The sequence below is a fragment of the Lagopus muta genome, chromosome 7 (assembly GCF_023343835.1).
Source record: "Lagopus muta isolate bLagMut1 chromosome 7, bLagMut1 primary, whole genome shotgun sequence".
Classification (NCBI taxonomy): domain Eukaryota; kingdom Metazoa; phylum Chordata; class Aves; order Galliformes; family Phasianidae; genus Lagopus; species Lagopus muta.
This window is the reverse complement of record NC_064439.1, coordinates 50,653,256-50,680,148: the sequence shown is the minus strand read 5'-3', so window position 1 is coordinate 50,680,148 and position 26,893 is coordinate 50,653,256. Positions and strand designations below refer to the sequence as shown.

Here is a 26,893-nt window from a genome sequence, read left to right as displayed (position 1 = left end):
GCATTGCCGACAACTGTCGACAGTCACTGGCAATTGTTTTGCCTTGCACCAACCAATTGCTAGAAGTGGGATGGGGCTTCTACAGGTAAGAGAGCATCCCTAACAGGTTGTTGGGATACACCCAACATGTTTTAGAGGATAGCAGAGGAATTACATAGATGCAGCTGTGCAGTGTCAGCTGTTTTTCAGAATGTCATCTATGTTAACAGATCTATGTTGTTTACCAGTACAGATACTGTTAAAGAATGCGCCACGTTGAAAGTAGAGCAAGGAGTATGAAAAGAAGCTGGACCATAAACTGTGAATCAGCAGTAAATTCTCTGTATGAAAGGAACTTGTTTTTATTTTCTACAGTTGCTTTCTTCTCATCACTGACTGTACAGACGCTGTGGCACAATCAGTAACTAGTCTGGACCTTCCTTTGAATATTTACTAGCTTTTGTCATTGCACACTACAATATTCAGCACTTTGGCTTAGCAGAATTGGATGTTATGCTTCCATATGGGAAAACACGGAAAAATCACAGAAGGACTCCTCTCAACCACTGTAAGACGCCACATGGTTTTAAACCTGCTTCACTGATCAGCTCTCGTTGAAGGCTTCCACCTCACTTTCACTTGAGTGTTGCTACAAGTGTCAAAATGTTAAATACAACTCATCTCTTAGTAAGAAATTTACATCTGGTTATGCCTTCCTGTATAAAGGACAATGAAACAGTGCAATACAAGATAGCTTTAATTCAGGGCTACTAGTGTCGAAAAATATCTGAATAGCTTGTGAAATGAAGATCATTAATATTACATGACACTGATGAAATATTGCCTGAGGTATCACAGTGTTCTCGGAGTGTTCTTTTAATGCAGGTGGTTACTATGCAAATAGAACAATTTGATAAGTATATGAGGTGGAATAGCAAAATGAATAATGAATATAAGTAAATGAAACATCTTCTTTTGCTTTGTAGGATTTTATTTTGATGGTGAAGTCCTACAGAATTAAGACAACACTTTCATTTCTGAATTTGCTCCAGGGTAATCAAGAACATACACAAATATAAGAGCTTGTAGTTATTTCTAAAGTTTTATTTCCCTGTTTCAGAATTTGTCAAGTTTAGGAGCCAAAACTAATTAGATAAGAGAAAGAAACTGAAAAAGGTCTTCTAGCTTCTGTTTACGTGGGCTATGATGGAGAACCTTAGGAAAGAATCACAATTCTGAAGTAACACATCATCCAAAGTATATTGGGGAAAAATGACTTGTGATGGAAGCAGTTAATGAAATAACTATGATTTCTCACAATTTTTCATTTCAAGTGTTCACATCCACCAGTGTTGTGAAAAAGGTGGATGGAAAAACAGCTACCACCACAATTTGGCAGTTGTTTGTAGTTCTCCTTCTCTTGTATAAAAGGATAAAATTGAAGAAGCCTAGGAACTTCTGTGACAGATATGCCAGTATGGGTTTTTGTAACAAAAACTTCAGAGCAGCTGATGTGTGTAAACTGCAACCCAAGCACAAGCAGTTAAACATTTCCACACCAGCCAAAGAAAATGATGGATAGTGTGTTGAATGACATCTCTGCTGTTGTAGACTCCTTACGGGCTAAAAAGCTAACAACAGAAAGGAAGAAGCTACATGGTTGCACACAATTAAGAAAACCAGACAGAGAGCAGAGGAGGTAGAATTCAGCTGCGTGTTTTTCCTTTCCTCCATCCTTTATTAGGTTATTTCATTGTTTCTCCTTTTATTTCTGACAAACTCTTTGGAAAAGAAATGTCAGCTCACAAACTCAAGCATATCTTATGACCCTTGACATTTAATCAGAGCCACATTCTTTCTTCGTGGTTATTTTATCCCCTGGCAGTGCAAAAAGACCTTGAAGTGAGAGCACATTACTTTGGCTGGAAGTTGTTTTTGAAAAAAGAAGACTTCCAACCAGTATTGAGCACTTCTAAAAAGATTATTTTCAGCCTCCATCAGCACAGCTTATGTCCCTTTTCTAACGTGAACAGTTTGTGTCACCTCAGCAGTTCAGTCTGGCCAACAGTGAACAGCAAGATCACAGGCACATCCTATGTCCTTTGAGCATCAGTTTCTGGCATTCATGCTTTCTGTAAACTCCCACAATCACATGCACCATATGTGTCACATAATGAAGCAAGTTTCCTTTTTATGCCTGCTTACCTCTAGACTGGTGTCTTATGCACTTTACTGAAACATTTCTGCCATTGACCTCCAGTTCCAGCAACTCTGGCCTGGGACACCTCTGCCAGACACATCTGTTGCTTAGGGCAGGAAAGAAGATACTGCTTGGTGGATGCCTCACAACAGGGCCTTCCACTTAAGCAAGTCCTGCAGAAGGCATTTTCTCTCAGACTAGCTTCGAGGTGTCATCTCCTCCCCAACAAAGGTTCACCTGTAGCACAACCTGATGCAATACTTAATTTAAATTCATCCTCCTCAACGGAGTATTCAGTGACAATTCTTTCATCTCCTTCCCCACTCTAACTTTCATTCCTATGCAGTTTGACCTAATTATTCCTAAGCTACTCTGCAATTTACATTTTAATTTGAATAAATTTAGTCTATTTATTTACTTCTACTCTTTCCTGCAGTGAAGATATTGGTCTGAAAGAGAATAGCAGTAAATCAAACTCTTAATGTCAGGTTCCTTTAATTCCAGAGATTCCTTATACATTGCTGTCATTTTGGGTGTAATTTAAAAACAGCAGGGAGCAACTGAACTCTTAAGATCTCATTAATGCCCATGAAGCCCTTCCAATAACAAGCAGCAGACTAGAGAGCATTTCTTCAAGGTGATAGGCAAATGTGCCAAGGTTGATTTTAATTTATACTACCAGTCATATTTTTCAAACACAGATTTTTATTTGCATGCTATACTATTTTACTTTATATAATGTTTCCTCTCTGTATAAGAACACTATGACAATCTAGCAGCAATCTTTCACGTTATCAGAATATATTTTTCAATTCTGGGTTACATTTGCCTTCCATAATTAACTTCATGAATGATATCCACAGAGAACAACCCATACTGAAAGTTTTGATTTTGATTTGTAGCTATTTAAGTCTTTTGTACTGATAAGAAACCATGAAACACATCAAACTTGGTTAGATCAACAACTATTTAGATAAGGAAAAACTTACAGATAAGAAAAAGCTTAAAGAAAAGAATCCATAGCCAAAGTTGTTTCCATGTTTTAAGTCTTGGCTCAACTGCTTACCTCCCCTTGCCAGATTGGGTTAACTGTATTGCACATGATCTTAGATCTTTTCTCCTGTCCATGATGAGGAAGTGCTGGGAAGATGCTGTGTTTCCCAGGCTGGATGGAAATCTTCAGATAAGGATCTGGATTGAAAAACATTCCTTTCTTCAGACCGAAAGCCTGGAAATCTGAAAGAAGTTAAATAAGGTAAAATAAAGTGATTACTCTTTCAAATTAGAGGCAGTTATCAGGGAAAGCAGGAGAAATAGACAGGGAACTGATGAGGAATTTAGATAGCCTGGTCAGAATACAACAAGCAAGCAAACAAAAAGCTTATTGTATTTACTGTGAGGGAACATGAGGCCAAATCTTAATATTTAAAATTTATTATCTGATTGAACTGAAAATTTTACACCCTGATTGAGCAGGGTAACGTGGCTTCTAAATCAGAGCTTGTGGAACGAAATAAAAGTGATCAGAGCTAAGCAATTGTTCAATCCAAATTCCAAAACAAGCTCTGAAAAAGAGATCCATTCATTTCATGATGTAAACACGGCAATCACGATACTTCTCCTAACCATCGGTTTTCTACTTCTAAGAAATGTAGCTTTTAGATCACTTTTTTTCTACATGAGAAGCCATTTTACTTTTTTTTTTTTTTTCCACTTTAAAATGCTTCCTTCCACGCCTGGGCCAACTTTACCTGAATTAATTCATGAAAACTCCTGTATATAACGTCCAAGTTTTGAGTGGGACTTTCTAGCTGCAGAACTCCCTGGTATTTGAGTTGTGCAGAGAAAATCTCCATGCACTTATTTCAACATCTACTCTTAAGATCCTGCTGAAAGACGCAAGTCTAATATGATTTCTTGATATGAAGTCAATGAAAAGCAAATTTGCAACTATCATTAGTTTTGGTTCAACTGCTATAAACTAAACCTTCTGGCCTTCATTTTTCCAGCATCTCTAAGCTTTCCTAGGAAAACATAAAGCACTTAGCTTTTATTAGTGATTTTAGTAGCTACTTTCCCACCATTCTTTGCATGGAGATCTGTTTACAGCTAAAAGCACTGACATGCATTCTAGCTGCTTTTTCTCACTTGCTGTGTTGAAGATGTACAAAGTGTTATACAAAAATATTCTGAAACTGCTTAGATGCATTCCTAAATACTCAATTTAAACATTTTCTTTTAAGGCAGGTTTCCAAAACACTATCTTTAACAGTGCCTTAACACTCTTCTAACTGATTAAATCCAAATCACGGAGTTGTTCTAACAAGTCAACAGGAGACCATGGAAAGCACTCCCAGAAGATATTCTAGGTGAATTGAGACCACACCAACATCAGCATTTTTGTTTAGATTCACCAGGTTGTATTTCACTTCCTTCACCTGTGGTAAGAGGGAATGTAATAAAATGTGCAAACTAAAAAGGAAGTTGATTTTGATTGCATCTTCCAGCATACAATTCATAGTTCAAAAGTTGTTGGCCCAGAAACTGACTGTACTAAAAAATCTCATTCTTCTGATGTTCTCTAATGAATAAAGATGAAAAATAGGGGATATCATTATTAACAGCCCATGTGAAAGTACGTTGCTGACCCCATGCATTACCATGGTTATAGGGAGATTTTTACACAAAGAAAAAGATCTGATTCAAACTGATAACATGGGTTTCTCCTCTAAGTGTGCAATCTCTGTTAGCAGCATGTATCTAATCTATCAGCCCTGATGAAATCCTTTATGGCAAACTGTTTTGCTTTGAAAGTTGTACTGTTAGAAGTGCATTCCAGAAATAAAAACCAATATTGCAAAAGTGCTATGAATGACAAGGCCCAGCAGTGTAATAGTGTCAGAATGCTAAAATATGAGAGGAGGAAAAGACCTCTCAGATCTGATTTTCTTTCCCTCTGATGTTTCCTCAAAAGATTTGAAACTGAAATATTTATTGCTATATATGTTTGATTTTTTTTTCCTCCAAAGAGCAGCCATTCCATCTTTCTGTACCCTGTACCTGGTACAGAATTGATAGTACATACATATTGATAGGTACGTATATATTAGGTATCATTAAAAAAAAATATATATATATTTTTTGATAACCTATCACTCTTTTCATTTTTGGGAAATAAACAGTCATGAAAGTAAAGGTACTCCTAACCCTAATTAGTAAGCTGATTCTTGTATGTGCATGAGAAAAATGCTTTAGCTAAGCACATGAGAAATTTTATCTGCACCATTTTCTTGCTTAGATTGCAGTAAATCATGTTAAAATATCAGAACCTTCTATTTTTAATGTCCAGTGCACACAAGGATAGCAGAAGTAGCTTTCTCAAGTAGGGAAATAGCACTTAAATATCTCACAAAAAATTCTGAGCACCATGAAAATCAGCTTCGAAAATGCAAGAGCTCAGAATAATGCTACACTGACACCTGTGTATATGCAGAAGAAATCAATTTAATTTGAAATGGAAGTGACGAATGCTGTAACTTGCTGTAACTACAACACTCAGGTACACTCTTACCACTGCTGTGTAACATCTGATCAGAACACCATTTGTTCCACTTCCACAAATGAAAATATTTCTCTCCTCTGTATTGTCTTTAGCAAAGGTTCGGAAGATACTGAATATTTAGGATTAACAGAATTCAAATCTTGGTAAAACCAATGAATCCAGATGGCTGAGATTTATGTTGGTGTGCACTGCAGTTTTAGTGTATTTCATGAAGGCATGAGGACATGCTACCAACATAACTCACCCATGCTTTTCAAAGGTGTATTTTTAGCCAGTTTACTAAAGAAGCTATTGATACATCATATGTCAGTTTCCCATTTGTTCATAAGTCTGTAAAAAACGTTATACAGATCTATCAGTTTGATAATGTGAGGCCCTCTCTCTTATGGAAGTTGATGGAAGGAAGCAATCCAGGTGTACAGGCAGCAACTGCCAATTCTTTCACTGCTACAGACTTTCAGTTAAAAAAGTATGTGCATCCTATGCCAGCTAGGCTCACTTCTCTATATGCAGGTGGCTTACAGCAAGTGCTGCCTGCTGCTGCCCAGAGGGAATTATCAGTTTGTTCCAACTTCAGGGCTTGCCTTTCATACATGCTAATTTCTGGCTATCTCGATCAGACTAAAGGAAGCTTTGCTCTAGGTCATTTGCAGGCATGTCGCTTCTGCCCCTAAGGAGGGCCATACACTTCCCTGTCTACACTGTAAAGACTCGTTCTGTACACTCATTTTTCACACAGCATCCCGGACTTTCCGGCACTGATGACTAGTTAATGAGGAAGATTGTATCTTTGTGGCAATTGTGTGTGTTTAGTGGGAAAACATGAAACTAGATGGGGACGTTAATCAATTCACAGCTGGAATCTATTTGTGTTACCAGGTCTGATTATGTCTCAGTACAAGTGACTAAACTTTCTGAAGGTCAGAGGAGAGAGCACGACAGTCACATTTTGCCATGCACAGCAAGGAGATTCTCTGATCATAGTGATAAGCAAAACAATTGTGAGGATAATGCAGATATAGTGAAGTACTGGCCTAGATCCGTGCCATAGAAAAAAAATGGAGCATAAGAGTGACGAATAGGGTATGGAAAGAGCTATGGGATGGGGCATCCACAGCTTCTCTGTTCCTGTGCCTCACCACCCATATCTAATCTAAATCTCCCCTCTTTTCATTTAAGACCACTCCTTTTTGTCTTATCATTATCTGCCCGTATAAAAAGTCATCCTGCTTTGAAGTTTCCATTAGTTACTGTAAGGCTGCAATGAAGTCCCGTCAGAGCCTTCTCCTCACAAGACTGAGCAAGCCAGCTCCCTCAGCCTTTCTTCACAGCAGAGATGCTCTGGCCCTCTGACCCCCCTCGAGGCCTTCCCTGGACCTGCTCCAACAGCTCCGCATTTTTCTTGCACTGGAGGCCACAGACATCATCACCACAATAATTAGGTTGTCAATTGATAGGTCAAACAGATGTTTCCTTTCCAACTTTGTAAAATAAAGAGCTTTCAGTTCAGCTTATGACATTCAATAGCTGTACCTGAACCAGGACTGGTAATTCAGTTGTCTATCAGTACGATAAAGTAATTGTCACAGCTAACACATCAGTGTTTCTTTTGCAGTGAGCTCTGTGTAGATTTTTACCAAAACAAGTATCACCTCTTTCAGAGAGCACAAGTTCACACACTGAGCTGAGCTATGTGAGACATAGAGGTGGCATCAAAAGAAGGAAAAATAAAACTCATCTTGCTCAAGATTCAGCAATAGGCATGGAAGTACCTCCTCTCAGCAATGTGCTTTTAAAGGAATAGAGATTATTTCAGCTACCAGTAGTAAATAACATTTCAACAGTCACAGTACAGCAATTTTGCACTGACTTGGAAATACCATTTTGATTTATGCAGTAGTACATGATGCTAGAATTCACAGTATGGAAAACGAGAACAAATTAAGCAGTATTACAAGTGGTATAAAACTTCAATAAATCGAATATTAAGGAATTGTAAAAATCTAACAGTAATGTGCAGCAATAGGAAGACTTATATCTAACACTGCAAAATAATACAGGGGAATTAAGAAAGATAACGTACAATAAATTACTGACTAATCAACTACTGAATGGGATTCTGCAACTGCTGATATTCAAAAGGTTACACAGACATTAAAACAGTTCTTTCTGCTCTCAGAAATCCACAGATCTATAAATAGACTGCATTTCCCTGTACGAAAAATAATAATGTAAGTAAGAGAGCATTGGCTGGTACCTTTACACAAGGAGGTTCTTAAAGATCTGAGTTTAAAAAAAAAAACACCAAACACAAACCCAGCTAAGCAGGATAGATTAGCCTGAACATTTTTGTCAAATGAGATAACCAGACAACATACTAAAGACAGTGAAAAAGAGGGAAAAATCATTTAGGACATGCTACAAAAGGACTATGGAAAGGATTCTCGTTTCTATGAGGAAGAGGCAGTGGAGGCGTAAGGAAGGAAACGGGTCTATTTATAAATGAAAAGGAATTAAGAAATTAATTATTCATAAATAGCCAAAAGGCTATTTTTAAAATTGCCTTAATCAAGAAAGAAAGCACAGAAAAAGTCTGAACAGCTACTTGAACAGTTTAACAGCAAGGGTCTCATCACTGCAAGCTGTCAGCCACTGGAGCAAAATACCACCTCTTATCTTCCTCTGAACCAGTCTTAGATAGCGGATATCACACAGAGCTCCATACCACAGGGTAAGATTACGTGTGTTCCACAGGATAACGCAGCAGTTAATTTCAGACTCTAAGCACGTCAATCTAGAGCACCTAGCTGCTGGTGTGTTGGAGGGTTTAGCATTCACCTCATCTCAGCAAAGGTAAAAAACCAAATAAGCAGGTGAGTGATTAGTAACTTAGGGGTTTATAAAGAACATATTTGGGCAAGTCAGTTTGAGTTGGGGGAGGGCAGAAGTGGTAGGTTTATGGTAATATTCAATAAGCAAAATCTACTAGCTAGGATTCCCGTTAGAAAATCGGTCACTAGGACTTCGAGAAATGTTTAGAAGACAGACTATGTTCTATATCCACATTTTGATGTAGCATTTTTTTCAAAATAATCTTCAGTGGACTGTATGGGGCTGCTGAATCACGGCCTGAACCTCTGATTGACCACCTGAGGCGAGCACTGAGTCAGCCACGAGAACACAGGTGAAGGTCATTCAGCTGTGCTGCTGGAAGTGTGGAGCCTGGCTGCACCTCTCCTAGAATCATTTAAGAGCTGACTGACAGCGTAGAAGGATCTCTTCTGGAGATCTGCTCCACTGGAGTTTCCTGTGTGAGCTCAGGATAGGGTGAGTGTCCTTTTCTGCTCTAGTATAATAGCCACCTAAGCCAAGCTCTCAAATATACTATATTATCTGTATATTCATTGATTGTGCTGTGACTTAATGTTGTTTTCAGTTGTTGTTTAGATACTGAATTCTAAAACCTGGAAATTTATGTTATCTCAATGTGTGATCTGAAAGCCACAGAAAAAAAAGAAATTAAACAACAACAAAACAATAAACAATGATCACTGAGTGTCTTATGAATATTCAGGTTCATATGTAACCTTGTGACATGTGTAGACCTTCTGGTCATTTGTTCCACAGAATCACTTAGTGAATATGAAGTATAAGATATGTGAAATATTAAAGCTTGAAGAAAGTCATTTAATGCGATACATTGCTAGGAGGTATATCATGCAAATATCATAACACTTTCTAAATATACTATCTAAAGGAATGGCTTCCAGAGCTTTCAGCAATTGTGTTACATTGCTGCTAAAACACGAACTTTCAGTGAAGCAGCTGGTACATCTTGGGCAGCTTAGTTCATTTCTTCTTTCTGTACCTCGTGCAATAGAGTTTTGACACTTTCAGCTGCTTATCAGAAGAGTGACATTCATTGGTGACTAAATGCAAAGTTGCTGAATAATTTTCCTTCAAGGCTGTACTCAGTGTAACTAAATTGGGCTTGTAATATTTCTCTTAGTATTTTAAATAAAGAAAGTTGAAATAATACAGTTGTATAAAAGACTAAGAAGCCTAATCATGGGAAACTATCTTCTTTGAGATCAATGTTGCTAATTAATTAATTTGAACTAACTTTCACAGGACCAACTTCCATCAGTAAAGAAGCAAATACTTTTATAAAACAAAATTCCTACAGATCTATTTTGGAGAAGTTAGTGATCTCCTTTTGCTCTGAAGCACCAGTTTATTGTTTTTTGGGACTGGAGCACAAGTCTTATGATGAGCAGCTGAGGGAACTGGGATTGTTCAGTCTGGAGAAAAGGAGGTTCAAGGGAGACCTTACCACTCTCTACAACTACTAACAGGAGATCAGTGACTACTGATAGGAGAAAAGGTAATGGTCACAATTTGCACTAACAGTGGTTAATCTTGGATATTAGGACAAGTTCCTTCTCTGAAAAAGTGGTCAAGCATTGAAACAGTCTGTGCAGGGAAGTGGTGGAGTCAACATCCCTGGAGGTGCTGAAGAAACAAGGAGATGTGGCACTTAGGGACACGGTTTAGTGGATGTGGTGGTGATGGTTTATGGTTGCATTTAGTGATCTTAGAGGTCGTTTCCAATTTTAATGATTCTGTGATTCTAGGATTGGAAGGGACCTTAAGATTCAACCCCTTGCCATGGGCAGGGTTGACATCCACTAGATTATGTCACCCAAAGCGTCACTCAATTTGGCCTTGAACAGCTCCAGGGATGACGTGCTGTCAGCTTCTTTGGGCAGCCTGTTCTAGTGCCTCACCACACTCGTGTATGGATAAATATATACATGCAGCCATACATATGTACACATAAACACACACACATTAAGGGTTTTAATAATTTCATTTTCCCACTCTGGGCTTCGAAATTTCACACTAACAGTACCTTACCTGACAATGAAAAACTTATCAGCCTCCGATTTCCCTGTCCCTGGATTGAATCTTCATTGGTGATGCTTTTAAAAATCTGCTGGAAGAAGAACAAAGATCTTTGTACTCGAAGGAGTATCTCTTGAACGTAAACTGCTTAGTAACTGACCTTTTTACAAGGTAACCAAGAAACAATCAGACAACCATTAATCACAACAACATTTTCATCTGGGTAACAATTTACCCATCAGTGGACTAAGTCAGACCTTCCTGGATGCATGTCACCAAAAACAGAATGATAACAAATAATTACTGTAATTTTAATATAGCAGTTTCTTATCCCAAAAGGGACTATTAATTAAATGAGATAGAAGCAGTGCATAAGGAGCTCTCGCCTCTATTAACAATATCTGTTTTTTTTTTTAACTTCATATTGATAGGGTGGGAAATCCTTTTCCCCTACAGGTTATTGCACACATTTCTCCAAGAGCTTGTGCAGACAGCTGTGTATTATAATAGTAAGTATTGAGGGTGAAACTGAAAAAAATAACATAAATCAATAGGTGACTTTTTGAATCCACTTAAAACATATGGGCCAGGTCCACACACTGAGTTTTAATGTTAGGCTGCTGTTATATAAATTAAAACCCAGGTTGCCTTCTGGCTGTGATCAAAGCTGGGAAGCAAAAACGCCCTCATCTTGATATATAAGGCATAAATAAGAGTCTGCATCAGCTGGAGAAAAGAGTTTTCTCTGCTGCTTCCCTGAACAGAGAGAGAAATGACTCTGAGTCAGGTTCTGAATTCAGCAGGATGGTGCTGCTACTATCACTACCTCCCACTGACTCTAGAGCCAAGCCAAGCGCTGCTCTGCTCCTAAGAAGTCACAGGCTTGCAGGCAAAAAAGTAAAAGAGCATTTAGTTCCAATTTCTGCCAGAAAACAGTAACTCAAGTCCCACTCAACTGTGACTCATTGCACAGTATATTAAATATTGTGTATTCAAGCTCAGCTTAGAAAATAGTTGTTTTTGCCTCCCTCCCAGAAGCTCAAAACAGAGGAAGGGGCACTACAGCCCACCACCAGGGATTAAACAATGAGCACAGTTGACAGGTCAAGACACAAGTGAGGTACAGACCATAAATGTACTGGGTGAATTCAGTCATCTTTTAAAAAATGGGCTCTGGAGGAGTTGACTTCTTGCCATCAACAGTTTGTTTCAGTTTAAATGAGAAAATGAGTACTCAGCAGAGGCACACCATAAGCGAATTCCACCATGGTGTGGATCACGATGATCATCAGTTAACTGGTTGCAATTACAGCTTTGAATTCTCAAGTAAGCAGGTTTGAAATTACTTACTAAAGCCACCACTGACTTCTGGAAAGATACAAATTTATATCAGCATTATAAGTGACACTGAAAATGTTGTGATAAGAACTGTGTAACCATTACTGGCTGAAGTTGTGACTCTATCAAGAAACAATGACATTTACTCATCAAAATGTATTTTTCATACTATTTCATTGGCTGACATTTATTACACATTATCCTTTAATGCTTACTACTTCTCGTCTTTGCACAATTCTTTTCCAGGAGAGTGCCTGGGCCAATGGACCTAGGCATGTGCGTATTTGCAAACCATGCACTTTTTTTTTTTCCAGCCTTTAAACATTCTTAGATTAGCCTCGAATTGGTATGAATAGTTTGAAGAGACAGGGGTGGAACTGATGGCATCCTGCAAATAACAGTGTATTCAAAAATTAAGAATGTGTTACTATTACGGGTCTAGTGTTAGTAAAATTGTATCAGGATAACACCGGTCCACCAATAAGCTGGAGTTAAGATGAGGCACGTGTCTGCACCCAGGAGCTGGGAAGTGCTTTTGTACTCTGTAGACATTTGTACTCTATAGGCAGTTGCGTGTACTGGAGTAAGACTTTTAACTTATAGAATCACAGAACTGCAGGGCTTGGAAGGTTCCTCAAGAGATCAAGTACAACCCCCTGATAAAGCAGGTACCCTACCATAGGTCACACAGGTAGGTGTCCACCCAGGTCTTGAATATCTCCATAGAAGGAAACTCTACAAGCTCTCTGGGCAACCTGTTCCGGTGTTCCATCACTCTTACTGTAAAGAAGTTCTTCCACATGTTTGTATGGAACTTCCTACACTTGAGTTTTTAGATCATTACTTCTTGTCCTATTGCTATGCAGCGCTGAGAAGAGCCTGGCCTCATCCGTTTGCCTTTAGATCTTTATAAACATTTATCAGAGCCTCCCTCAGTCATCTTTTCCCCAGGCTGAACAGACCCATGTTACGCAGTCTTTCCTCATATGGGAGCTGCTCCAGGCCCTTACTTATTCTTGTGGCCCTTTGCTGCACTCCTTCGAGGAGAACCCTGTCTTTTTTGAACTGGGGAGCCTGGTATTCTAAATGAGGTCTTACCAGGGAGAGCAGGTGGTGAAGATCACCTCCCTCAATCTGCTGGCCATGCTCTTTTTAATGGACCATAGGATATCCATTGGTTTTCATGGCTGCAAGTGCACGCTGCTTGCTCATGGCCTAACTCTTGTCCACCAGAACCCCCACGTCCTTCTTGGCATTGCAAATTACCTAACTGATAATACATAAGCCCCCTGGCTTTCAATGGAAAATGGCTCTTGTGTGATTTCTCTATTTCACACTACCCCATCTACCCCATGGCAGCTACTCTCTGTCGCTCCTCACATTTCTCCCTGATGCAGCATGGGCTCTCTAAAGGCTGCAGGCTGCTCGCAATTTCTTTTGCCATTTCTTGCCCTTTTCCTGACTGCCAGACACTTTTGCCCTTCTGAGCTCTGCTCTCCCCAAGGCTGAGGGCCTAGCCATGCCCTGCGATGGGGCTTCTGAAGCTGTCTGGAGCAGTCTGTGTGCAGCACAGGGCAGTCCCAGCCTTGCCTGATGCAGCAGAGCAGAAGGCCCTGCTACCAAACTCTTGTCACATAAACCCAATGTACCCCACTGCATTTTTTCTCTGTTCCATCTTTGCCTCTAAGCTTCATTCTAGTCTGCTCAGCAAATTTTAAAGTTGCAAGAAAAATTCTGCAGCCCTTACATCCCCTAAAAATGGCGATAATATCTCTGCTCTTCACTGTGAGTTCTCCCTGAAGCCCAGGCCATTCATCCTGTGCTGTGGCTTTTTTTGTCTCTCTGCTATGCCCTGGAAATGCCCAGAGTTTCCTCCCCAGGGTACACCTTGCAGCTCTGCAAGATCTCAAGCCATCCATTTCCTTCCCTTGAGCAGGGCCACCCCACAGCCATGAACAAAAAGGATTCTTTCCTACAGTTATTTAGGTACTGCAAATACAGCTGTAATGTTCACTCTGAGTGAAAGTTTACTTAACGCTTTGTGTTAAATCCTAATTAAAAAAACAAACAAAACAATGAGGAAGAATATCTGACCTTATTCAGTGGTGATCTGTTTCGGTACCACAGCATATGAGATATGCAGTAAACAAGTATTTCCCTCTCATAAAATCATAAAATCATTTGAGTTGGAAGAGACCCTTAAAGGTCGCATAGTCCAACTCCTTGTCAGTGAACAGGGACATGTACAGCTAGATTAGGTTCCTCAGAGCCCTATCCAGCCTGACCATGAGTGTCTCCAGGGACAGGGCATCCACCACATCTCCAGGCAACCTGTTCCAGTGCCTCACAACCCCACTGTAAGAATCTTTTCCCTTATATCCAATCCAAATCTCTGCTATCAGGTCTCTCTAGAGCCTTTTATTCTCCAAGCTGAACAAACTCAGCTCTCCGAGCTCCTATTATCACAGAAGTAACAGATAACTCATGAAACCTTGAAGTTTCTGACATCTTTCTAGATGTCAGAAAGCTGGACATTGCCGTAAAAGCCTAGCTGAATCTCTCAGAAGGCAGATTTCCTGACCCAGATTCAAACCTCCTCCTGTTTTCCCTGCTTGTGATGAGAACCACTGGTATTTTCATGAGTGTGTGCACTCAAGCAAGTAAGGAAGCATCATTGGTTCCCTTAAAATATTCTCCATTAAACATACCCTGGAAAAATTTCATCCAGCCTAGCACAGAGCTTCCCAGCCACTGAAGCATAGGCAAAAGGCAACCTCCAGGGTATGCCACAGCTATATGCAAAAGGTACAGAGGTACTCAAGGCCAGGTCAAAGCTTCTCGTGACTTGCTGAACTCAGGAAAAAAAAGTCCACATTTCATAGTGCTTTTCATGTTCTGAGAAGAGAGAAAATAGAAGGCAGAGAGAGATGACTGAAAGCTAAAAATAAGATAGTGTTTTCCTAGCATCACTTTTCCTTGTGAGTAGTTCCTGCAAATGCTGGAGGGAAGTTATGTGACCCTGAATGAGAAAGGAGGCAGGCTTCACACTGTCAAACAGAGTTCTTGAAAATCCCTCTCTGCTTGGCCATGGTATGTGTTACGGAAAAAACCCACAACAAACAACATCTCCTTTTAGGCAGCAGAGCGACCTGTAAAGTGCAACATGCTGGTATAGCATTCTCTACACTGCTAACACTTTGTTTGTTTGTATATGGGGCAGCCCAACTTAATTATTTTAGAAGTCCTGATGATGTGAAACACAATATGATTTTATTACATGCTTCTACCACACCTAGATACACATAGGTAGCAGATAGAAGCAAATAGTCCTTTTTCAGCAACACAGCACTTTTATGCCTTAGTTACCATTTTTTAACACGCTTTACTCTCCAATAGGGCAATCTAGGACCATGTAACAACATAGACAAGGAATTCAACAAAGCCAAACAAATTCTCTTTTCCCATAAGTAGAAGAAACATTTAGTTTAAGAAATTGTACTCTTCACTAACAATTACAGCACTTGGTTAGCCGCAGCTTCTGCTGAAAAACAGTGGTAACATTTAATGACCGTAATCAATATTCTCACATGGGCAAGTATTTCTTACGTTTAAAATACTGTGGCATTAGAAACACCACTGCACTAGCTGTTTGTGTTTGTTGAGTTCATGTATGATGAATAATATCAATATGACCTAATGCTCAATCCAACCAAATTTCAGTTTTAAAATATACTGATTAGCATCTAGAATACTTTACACTGACAACACACATTGTTATAGTAGTAGAGTATAACGTAGATTAAATCCTCAGATAATGTAAATTTTTAGGCCTCTACACTGGATCATACCACCAATTAGAAAGAGTTTCTCGTAAAAAAAAAAGCAGTTCTAATAATTATCAAATCATTCAGAAGGGCTCGTGCTTCTCAGCAGCGCTATTCAACGTGTATGGAAGATGGGGATCTACTGAGAAAAAAGCCTAAAAGCTATAATATGAAGCAGCAAAATATCTTCTGTTTTATGCACCAGTTCTGACAATTAAAAGCAGCAGACAAGAGCCATGCAAAGAAGAGAAGCTGGTGACCTGTGCTTGATTCAAATCACAAGTGAAAAACAGCCTCAACTCAGTCCCCAGCTATTCATCAGCAGGAGAAAAAAGAAATAGTGCTAGATGTGTCAGAGCAAAGGACACGGTGTTGCAGAGCTGGGTGAAAAGATGAGGCTGACCAGTAACTGCTTGTCCTCTCCTTGCCTCAAGCTCCTGTTCTCTGCTCTTTGCTTTTCAAGAGCACTAAATTTGACTTCAGATTTAAAATAAAATAAGCAAGAGTAATGGCCTGAATTCAATGGTCATAAGGAAAAGAAGCAGCTGATGCTTTGTTCTGTCTTCTTCCATCTGTTTGCATTTTTCAGTTCATCTGAGACATAAGACAGTCCAGAATTCCCCGGAGAGACACAGGAGCAGAGTACCGGTTTCCAATCTGCACTGCTTTCCTGATGTCAGTTTAGATCAGCTTTCAGCTATTATTTAAAATAGGAGTGTGTACACGGCACAAGTGATAAGATTTCCTTGAAAAATCACTTTCCCATAACATAGCTCTGTTGGCTTTTACTGTCACCCTCTTGATTTCACTAAATATTAGGACAATCTCCTAAGTATGAAGTGTCTTTCCACAGTAAGTGAATATGAGGCACTGTCCCACATTCATGCTTCACATTTTACTGTCCTCTCCGTAATGGGAATTGTCATAGTAGATCTGGGCAAACATTCCCATTTTCTCCCAGTGCTGGCTGGAATTGGTTTGGTAAGAAAACTTGACTAATCAAACACAGAGTGAGTAAGTACTTTTTTTCCCCTCTGTCACTCAACTTCTACTACCTCTTTGGTACACAGGGTGCACTGCAATGCAAGGGGTGAGCTGTGGGAGGAGCAAATGGAGATCTGAGCTCCATGACTGTCACTGACAGAATTATGACTATAATCCCAGACACTGCTTTGAAAATCTAGCCCTAATTAGTGGCAGTGCTTCAGCTACAACCCTCACTCTATTAACAGAATTACCCATCTCTTGAGTGCAATGTCAATGAATGCACTTATCCTGTTAGCTCATTAAGCCACTGTGCTGGCACCATAGTTTTTTTCTATCAGGTGATTGCAAATCACACGCAGCCAGTTTCTCTATTAGCAGAGCCTAATTCCCTGCTGACTTCTCTGCAGTTGCCTTGTGTCCCCAAAGGATTATGACCACACACACGTACTGCCTACCCTCTCAGTTGTGGTCAGTCCTGTTCCAGCCTTGTAATGTAATGCTTTCTCAGTGCTATTTCCTAATTAAGGGGAGAATTTGCTTTTCTGGAAATACAACAATTGCCTTCTGAAAGCAGACAGCTCTTCTTGTCACAACTTGCAGGAGTGCTTACTGATTACTTCTTTTATTTCCAGGAGACAGAAGTTTTTCACTTGAAAAGCTTCTCTCCTGGAAGCCTTAAAAAAAAGTTAGCAAGCAAACAGGTGAACATTTTTATTTTTTTCTTTAATTGAAAGTGCTACAAATTCTTTCAGCAGATTCTAGATAATGAATCCTGGAAGTTAAACAAAGTTACAGGACAAAGTTGCTGTTTAGTATTAGCAGTACTAATGTAAAGTCCTCTAGAAGGCCATTATCAACATGTTTATTCCAGGACAGTCAATGTCAGGTCTCCAAACTGGCATGAAGATACTGCATACTCTCTACGTGAGTGGAAAGCTGTTTTAACGTAACAAGAAGCTAGAAAAGGGATGTTATGAACAACACTTTCAATTAAAACAAAATCGAGGACAGAGGCAACAAATCAGAACCTTTCACAGAGTCCAGGATCTTTTTCTTCCTAAATTTTATTAGATTCAGCTTTTTCATTGTTTTAACAGTTCTGCCTAAAAAATGTCAGCTATCCTTTGGCAGCAGAGGAAAAGCTTTGATTAGAGACTTTGATCTTCCTACACTCTTTGAAATTCCATTTAAATAAATTCTTAGATTTTCAGATACTTGGGCAGTTGTATGAGTATGTGAGATAGGGTTTAATTTGTGCTTTCTGGGTTGAAGGCTGGATTACATCTGAGAGACAGTAATTTTTTCATGATATGTAGCAAACTTCTAGAGATGAGATTTCTGCAGCACATCTCCCCAAGCACTCATTTTGGCTCTGTGTGCTGTTTGACACCAGAGGGCCTTTAAGCATGAACAAGTCTCTCAGTGAGTTTACAGTAGTCTAAAGGATGTCAGTAGTTTACACCCCGCTGTGAAAAACGTACTTTTACAGAAACAAAGGGCTCTTTCCTGCTACCCTTGATTCTGGTCTAGTTAGCTGGGAAGAAGGTTCCTTGAAGTTACTAAACAACTGGGTGCTCTCCAGAGCTTATCCAAAAGCAAAATAAAACAACAAAAGCCAAACGGAAAACTAAGAAAATCTGGTCTTGATTAACATCAAGCAGCATCCTAATGCAGAACAAGGTCATGTCTGTAAATTTAACAGGTCTGTACAGAGTATTAATGTGCTTAAGCACTCTTACAGCAAATAACTGTATACAACATCCTCTGAGGAACAGCAAGCCTCTGTAACACTAAATAGTTGGGAGCTTCATTACTGACAAGCAAAACAAGACTTGTAAGCACTGTTTGGTTCCTGTAATTCTGCATAAAATTTGCTCCTTTAGCTTTTCTCAAGAAAGTCTTCTATTTGTACTGAGAGCTAAGAAAATAACATCTTTTCTTTTTGAACTAAGGAACAAGGAGGGTGATGAAGACGTAGGCATATATGGCGGAAATACCCTGAAATGAAATGCATCCATAATGTCTTTGCCATGTGGAAAACTACTTTAGAGTGCAGTCTGTGCTTCAAGGCAAGCTTTAGAATCTGTTTAGCTCTTCTAATGTAGTTTGGCTAGGACAAGAACATAGAATAGCAATGTTCACACATGTGGGACACACCTAGATCATTCAGCTGAGCTGTATTTGAAAGGCTCGATGCATTAGCCTTGCTGTCAAGGAGTCTGGACAGGGGAATCTGGTCAATCATCCTTCAAGCCACAAAAAAGCAGCAATGCATTGGACAATGCCCATTCTTCTGAACGAATGCCCCAAATAGCAATTCACTGCGAATACCATTATTTTCATAAGTGAATTACAGATTTTTACTTTCAGCCTTGGATACTTTAGGCAAAATAGAAGCGACTGCAGAGTTTAATAAAAAGAAAAGTATCTTTGCTACTTCAAATGTCCTTCAATCTTGCTGAATTACTAATAAAACATTTGCACATTTTTCAGTCATGATGGCACAGAAAGAATAAAGCTTAAAAGAAAAAAAATCTTCTTTTACTGTATCTAAAGTTTCTTACTTAACATAGCCTCATTCAAGCTAAGTGTTTCTCCTATTGGGGAGATGTACCTTTTGGGAATACATCTGACCCAGTGGAAAGTGCCTGTACTGTTTCAGGAAACTCATGGTCTTCTCTTTTCTCATTGCCTTCCTTTTTGTATTTGGTTACTGCAGCTGAGCAGCCACTGTTTCATTTTTCTTAGTTTGCTGCTTTGTATAGCAGCAAGCTTTAAAAAGTCAACAGCTCTCTGCAGTGAAGTGTGCTTGTGGGAATAGTGATTGTAATCAAACTCTCACAGATTATCTGACGTTGGAAGGCATTTCCTGAAGTCACCTGGTCCAACCCTTCAGTTAAAATGAGGACCACTCTAGAGAAGGTTAATCAGGGCACTGTATTTTCGGTCTGATCCTATAAGTTCTTTAGGCAACCTGGATGGTTGACTAAATGGATGACTACTCTCACAAGGAAGAAAAAGTATTCCTGAAGTCTAATCAGAATTTCCCATGCTGCAATTTGTGCATATTGCCTGCTGTGTTTTCACCATGTCCATGTCCTGCTTCCCTACAGTTTCCCGTTGTAGTTAAAGGCACCACTAATATCCCACCTAAAACTTTTTAAGAGTGCACAAATCCAGCTCTATCTCTGTTACTCTTCATACATAATGGCAACGACTAATCTGAAAGATAAAGAAAATAGGAGCCAAACTCATCCCAAACAAAAGCTATGGTGGGATGTTATGGCAAAGACATTTGGAGGAAGCAGTGTTTGCAAATTCCAACCTCTGATAACAGCTGAGTTAAATACAGCAATTTGGGTACCGCAGCTTCATGAAGGATTTGCTGCATACTGGATGCAAAAGACTTTTGAATGTAAAATGATTAAATATGACAGAAGGGGAAAAGGGATGTCAGCTAAATGCAGAAGTGCTGTCACTGCAAAGAAATCATTAGCTACTGTATGTATAATGATATAATTATTGTAGATGTTAATAAGTAAATCACATCTTAACAGCAAGAGAGGTATTTTTTTGGTGCATGTGTCAGTTTTGATGAAGATCAGTGCAGAATTTGTCTCAAACACTTCAGTCAATCTTGGGAAATTAGTCCTGCAGACCAAAGCAATGCAGAGGTTTGTACTTGTCTTGATTTCTGCTTGTAGAGAGTTAATTTTCTTCATAGTAGCTGGTAGGGTGCTGTGTGATTTAGGATGGAAATAACTGGCTCTCTTATACAGAGCCAAGGAGGTTTCAGCTTCTCATGCTGCCCTGTCAGCAAGGGTGCACAAGGAGCTGGGAGGGGACAGAACTAGGCCAAAGGGAAATTCCATACATAAGGCATCATGCTGACCTATAAAACTGGGGGAAGGTGGCTGAAGGGGCTGCCACTGCCTGGAGACTGGCTGGGTAGTGGTGGGTGGTGCGTGGTGAGCACTGTATATCACTTGCTTTCTTCTTTTCTTCTTTTCTTCTCTTTTCTTCTTTCTTCTTTTTTCTTTTCTCCTTTTTTTTTTCCTTATTAAATCCTTCTTACCTCAACCCACAGATTATCATTCCCAGTCTGACTATGTGTGTCTGTGTGCAAGCAGCTGCCTGGTGCTGAGCTGCCCATCAGGTTAAACCACAGCACCACAGTGAAAAGGTGAGACTCTATAAAGAACTAGTGGCACCGCCAGACAAATCCAGTACTAGCCTTATGTATCCCTGCAAAGCACTGAACAATAGGAAATTCAAAATTGAGGAAAGCAATTTTTTTTTCCTTGCAAGGCCCAATTAAAGAACAAAATTTGTTGCTGCATGGAGACAAAAGACCAAGAATTCAACGAGACTGGAAAAAAATGGTCATGGATGGCTATCAGGAACAGCCATAATTACTATACTAAGTGGCAACAAAGATTTAAACAGGATGCTGAACAACGACCTAAGAAACCGCTCACTAGGTCTGTCTGCATTACTGAATTACTATGTGGAACTTTTTTTTTGGTGCAGATTTGACTTGCATCTTCACACACCAAATGTGTGACTTTGTGATACACACCAAAGTGCAGCTGATCAGCCCAAAATTATTTCCCTGCTGCAATGACTTCCACTCATCAAGAAATGGGGAACTTCATTTGGAACAAGAAGTTTTCCAACAGCTAGTCCCCACGCCTATCCAGTGCACACCCAGAATGGGCAACTGTTGAACACATCATGGCCAGTAAAGTTAAGATGTGGACAGGTGGTCCTGTAATGGTGTACAGCAAACCAAAACACAGCTCTTTCTGTTCTATACCTCATCAATGAGTATTGCAGACATACCAAAATTGGCCTAGAGGATCTTGTGCCCATGTACTGCAGGATTCCTGTAACTTGGCCCTGGGTGTTGGATGTTGGAGAATACTCAACCCTGTAGCACTCCTGTTCCTTCTTTCCCTCATTTTAAACTCTAAAAGATCGAAGCATACCAATGACAACAGTCTTATACTGTGTTTATAAGGCATGGATGTCACGGATTGAGAAAAACACTACGACTGCAAACCAGCACAGATGTGATTGCACCAGTGCAGTGTGCTGAATAGTCACTGACCTTTTCATAATTTACTAAACTACAGAAGGAAGTAATACAGTGTGCAGACATTCACTATGGCTATTATGTGACCATAAGAAGAGATCCTGGAAAGTAAGTGGCTAGGAGGCACCAGACTGTATTGAACCCATTAACTAAGAAATGGCTTGTGTAATGACCTTCTAGGTCTGCTGAAATAAAATCACTCCAGTCCCCCAACTGTCACGCTTTTAATTCTTTTCATTACAGCTCTGTGCTGTACTGTAAGTCTGCTAATTAAACCACTCTATTTCCACGTGTAGACGTTTGTACAGGATCAGATGCTCAGTAAGGTTTAAGCTCACCCAAGTGGCTTTTTTTTTTTTTTTAAACAACATGTGCAAGGGAACAAGGGCAACAGGGAGAGGCAAGAAGCTCAAAATGTGTGCAGCTGATCTTCAGAGTGAGGAGTGTGCCATGGCCAGTGATACATAGGGATGGCTCACAAGCTCCACAATTAGTGCTGCTTAATTAGAGTCCACAAGAGGGCAAGAAGTTGACAATGTTTTAATGGCAGATAAGCAAGTGGTGTCTTTAACCCTGCCTTCTGTTCTGCTCCTGCTCTCCTCCGATTGCACAATGTCACATTCAGAGTAGCACAGTAGGAAAAAGCTCAATAAATGAAATGATCATTTTGCTTAATAATTTAACAGATACTGGCTCTCTTAAGCAAGCTCTTCCCTGTTTAAATCCATGGCAGTGCACGAAGTGCCAAATAAAACACATTTTAAAATTACCAGGTGCTCAATTATGCTAGCAGTGGTAAAAGAAGACTAAAGGATGAGCACGAGGTACCCTGCAACTTCCACTTCTGATCACTCCTGTTATACTTCAGTGCACTGCACAGGGCAGGCACCTGAACTGCCTTGTCTGTACTGGCACACAGTGTTTGATACTCTGGAGAATCCTCAGAGATACTCATGCTTAATGCAAATGATTTACTGCAGAAAAAGCACCATGGGGTATCTTGGGCCCCATTCCTTTTGTCTTTCAAATCACTTCTGATTTTTGGCACCAAATCTAAACGTATATTTAGTGCTTGAGTTTGAATTTTCAACCCTTCACTGGTGGTGATCCAACACACTATGCCTCATCTTTCATATGAAGAGATAGGAAATTAGAAAGAATACAAAATTTTAAATATACAAATGTGCTGGAAAGCAGAGATACTCCTCCTGCCTCAGAACAATAAAAGAGAACAAACTTTCATGTTGTGATTTACAGTTGCTGCTCAGGAAATCAGTGCTGATGCTCACAAATAATATCACTGTTTGTTCCTCCTCTGCTCAGTTTGTTCTTGTTAGGCAATAAAATCTGAGCACATACCTCTCTCACAAGCAGTGTCAGTCTTTGATAACATAAATTGGTGGTAATAGCAGTTTGAACCACACTGAGCTGAAGAAGTAGATGTCAAGATAAGAGGAAAAAAGCCACAAGGCACACAGAACTGCGTCGCTTATCACTTGTTTAGTTACGGACATATCTGAAACGTGTCCTAATACAAACACAGTTTGAAGTGACTCTACTTGCTTATTCTGTCCTGTTTCAAAAGACTGCTGATTTGGAAGAAAAATCCTAAACTTTTCCTGTAAAAGCAATGGAATTTCAGCATTTGCTCCACACCTTTACTGAACCAGGACCATAATAGCCAGTATTATTGAAAAGTACTCAGAAGAGGCCTCAGTGCAAATGAGTTTTCTTAATATCTAACGAAAATCTCTTGACAGCCATTCCAATTTAAACTGTGAGTAGAGGAAATAAAAGGAAGAGAAAGGTTATTATTTATAATGCAGTGACTATAGTTACACTGCAGTTAGAGAACAATTACACCCTGGTTACACTTTCTGACTCCACTAATTCATAGAAATGCTATGCTCACTCCACGTCAGGGTAATTGCAGCATGAATACAATGGTCTTTATGTAGCCAGATCCTGAAAAAGTGGCTGTGTTACTGAGGTGGCAATAAGAAATAATTTGGATATGTCATTAACCTTCAAATCCTTTGAATCAGTGCTAATTAGGATATAGAAAATCATAACCAAAAATGTAATTACATTGAACTACGGGCTCAACTGTGCAACTATGAGAAGGCTGCTCGCGTGATTAAGTATGCTAGAACATAGCAGAATATTGCCAAATCAAGCTGTAAAACACTACCATGGTTTTATAATGAAACAAAACAGAAGGGAAAAAATGAATTCATGACATATTTCAGCGGCAACAAATGTGTTCAGGGCTGTTCTCACACTAAAAATAATTCTATTTGTATCTGTATGAAAAATTAAAAATAATCTATTTATTCTATAAAAATTAAAAATAATCTGTTTGTATTTGTTAGAGTTCAAATTCTGCCTGGAAAATCTGTTCTCCAAACACCTGTTAATGAGCCATTGCCTCATGTAACAGCCAGCATATCTGTTTGGTGCTCTGTGCCCCAGTGCCCAATCCTAGAGTACAGCTTTAGGTAGGTACTACAATATGAAGTCTTGACAACTATAGACTACTAATGAAAATCTTTCTGGACTGTTCCTAATTGTCTCCTTGCTCTCTTTTTTACTATCAGCTCTTCAGAACAATTCAAGACAAGTATAAATGGAGCACGCAAGCCAATCTTTCCTATACACACAGGAAAATCTTTCCCAATTCCCTTCTAAGAGATACTGCTACCTCTCATGTGCCATTACAGCTACTTCCAGGCACCATGAAATTATTTGATATACAAGCGACCAAGTTGCTCCCTGCATATTTATGGAAATCCAATGACACACAGAGCTTCCTGTTAAGTTGCTTAAGTAATTTTGCAGTAAATTTAATTGTTCCTTTAAATCCAAAGACTTACGTTCTCATGCTATATTACATATTTAATGTTAGCCCACAGCTGTGGCAACGTATGAGTACATAAGGTGGGAGGAATATGCACAGCATTGCCAGTACTCTGAATAAAAAAACATCAGAAGAAAACAAAAACATCAGCAGATATTTCCAATAGATCAGAAGCATACACAGATAACCTTCCCACAGTTTATGGATCAGCTGCTTTTTTCAGCATTATTCACCTTGGATCAATATAATTTACTCTCTTACCGTAGTTGCTTCTTAGCATACATATTCTGTTAGATCCTCTTTTACAATGGAAAGAGACTACCTTGGCAGAGAGCCCTTTGTTTTTCACTTCTGTAATCTACTCTGCCTTGCAAATGAGCAAGTATTGCCAGTTCCAATCATTTCCCCTGTTGCTTTGCCTTTAATTTTCCAGTTCTGCTTGACTCCATCACCTTTACAGGAAATGAAGGTGTTGTATTCAGGGATAGACTGAATAAAGTGCTACACCTCACCTTGCATTCAAAGGCAGCTGCAACTGGGAGTACCTCTGCCTACTTCATAACTCCAGGTAATGGAAGAGGACTTTTTGCTCATTTCTAACAAGTACTGAGTCACCTAAGCAGACCCAAAACTTCCAGAAATGATGCTCCTGGTCCCAGAAATGATAAGCCTTTCAAGGTGCACCACTCACACTTGTTAAAGACGTACCTAGCTTGCATTCTTTGCTGATTAGTTGCAAAGAATTATGATTTTCAAACACAAGATCAGCAGCCTGATTTTGTGTTTTCCATAATCTTTTGTTCTGGTTATAAACTATAACTGCTGAGCAGTGCAGTAGCTGCTACAAGTTGCTGATACCTCTTCTGTTTCTTAAAGTATAATCATTTTTAAACTCTCAAAATCAAACTGTAGGCCTTATTAGAGGTAATGATGCCCCAGAAACACAGATGATTTTAAAATTCACCTGTCACAGAATAAGGAACGAAGTGAAAAAGAACACACAGCTGGGATTTTAAATCCAGCCTCCAGAAAGAAGAGAGAGGTGGCTGCTCATACATGCAAACTATTATAAAATATCAGCTTGCAACACATCCATGAAAACAAGGCAGAACACTTCATTATCAATCACTTCTTGGCAGCCCATGCTCTGACATGGCAGCACATAATGCAAACATTTACAGCAGGAAGTCCTCGGGAATGATCAGCCACCAACAAATGGCAGCAGCTTATCAAGCAGTGATTCCTGCTGTGGGAAACCCAGCTGAGGCAGCGTTTCCACATAAATACAACACAGAGAAGGTCTCTCCCAATTATTAGCTGCAATTTACAAAGCTTTCCCTCTGATGCTAAGTGCATTTGACGAGAGCCATCATGATCTATGAGACAAAAACGGTGGCATGAAAGCTCCAGAGATTTGATCAACTGTGATTATTTGCGTCTAATACAGCTAGTGAGCATTTCCAATTTCACAAAGACATTTGTCCTGAGGCTAAAACATCCATTCTGCACTTACTGTCTTTTAATTGTGATGTCTCCTATTTATCTTTTTAGGTGATAGACTCTTAGGGGAAAAGATTGTTCTTTTCATTCAATGCACCGTTCTTGTGCCTGCTTTATTTTACACCAGAAGAGCTGTGCTTGGGTTAAATCATTTCCATAGCCTCAGATTCCCCCATAGCAAGATGAATCTTTGCTATTGCTAGAACTAATTGCTGTAATTTGTATTATTTTTCTACAACAATATCTGATGTAAAGATGAATTAAAGGAGACGTTGTAAGTAACAGAAGAGAAGTAAACACAGGAATGTTCCAGATGCCAGAACAATGTTCTTTTCTACTAAGGAAGCTGTTTTGCTCACCTATACCATAGTAATGCTTACGCTTTACAAGTACAAACTGCCATGTACAAACCTGCTTTATGGATGTCACTCATCCAGGTTGTTCCTTTCTGCCATGGTGCTCCATTTACTGCTATCACCCCCAGGCCTTTGTATTGTCCTAAATTCACATTCAGCTTTCACCATGTCAGAATTGGTCAAAGCATACAGCTCTTGGTTCCCAGATATTCAAGCTTGATGATTCATAAGTGATAAAATGTGACAGGACTTTTCACTGACAAATGAACTGCAGGGCATCCTAATCAGCA

The 26,893-nt window shown here is 39.4% G+C and overlaps 1 protein-coding gene across 7 annotated transcripts in view; it reads right to left on the bottom strand.

Annotated features, from left to right (window-relative positions):
* The window catches only part of HECW1 (HECT, C2 and WW domain containing E3 ubiquitin protein ligase 1), a 244,083-nt gene that overhangs the window by 83,945 nt on the left and 133,245 nt on the right, over window positions 1–26,893 (bottom strand). For 6 of the 7 annotated variants that reach the window (XM_048952248.1, XM_048952255.1, XM_048952252.1 and 3 more), the window contains 2 exons: window positions 10,659–10,737; window positions 3,246–3,415 (listed from right to left, as the gene is read on the bottom strand). In XM_048952248.1, the coding sequence (XP_048808205.1) occupies window positions 3,246–3,415; window positions 10,659–10,737 (249 nt within the window). The remainder of the gene's footprint in view (window positions 1–3,245; window positions 3,416–10,658; window positions 10,738–26,893) is intronic. The other variant, XM_048952249.1, reaches the window with a different exon arrangement.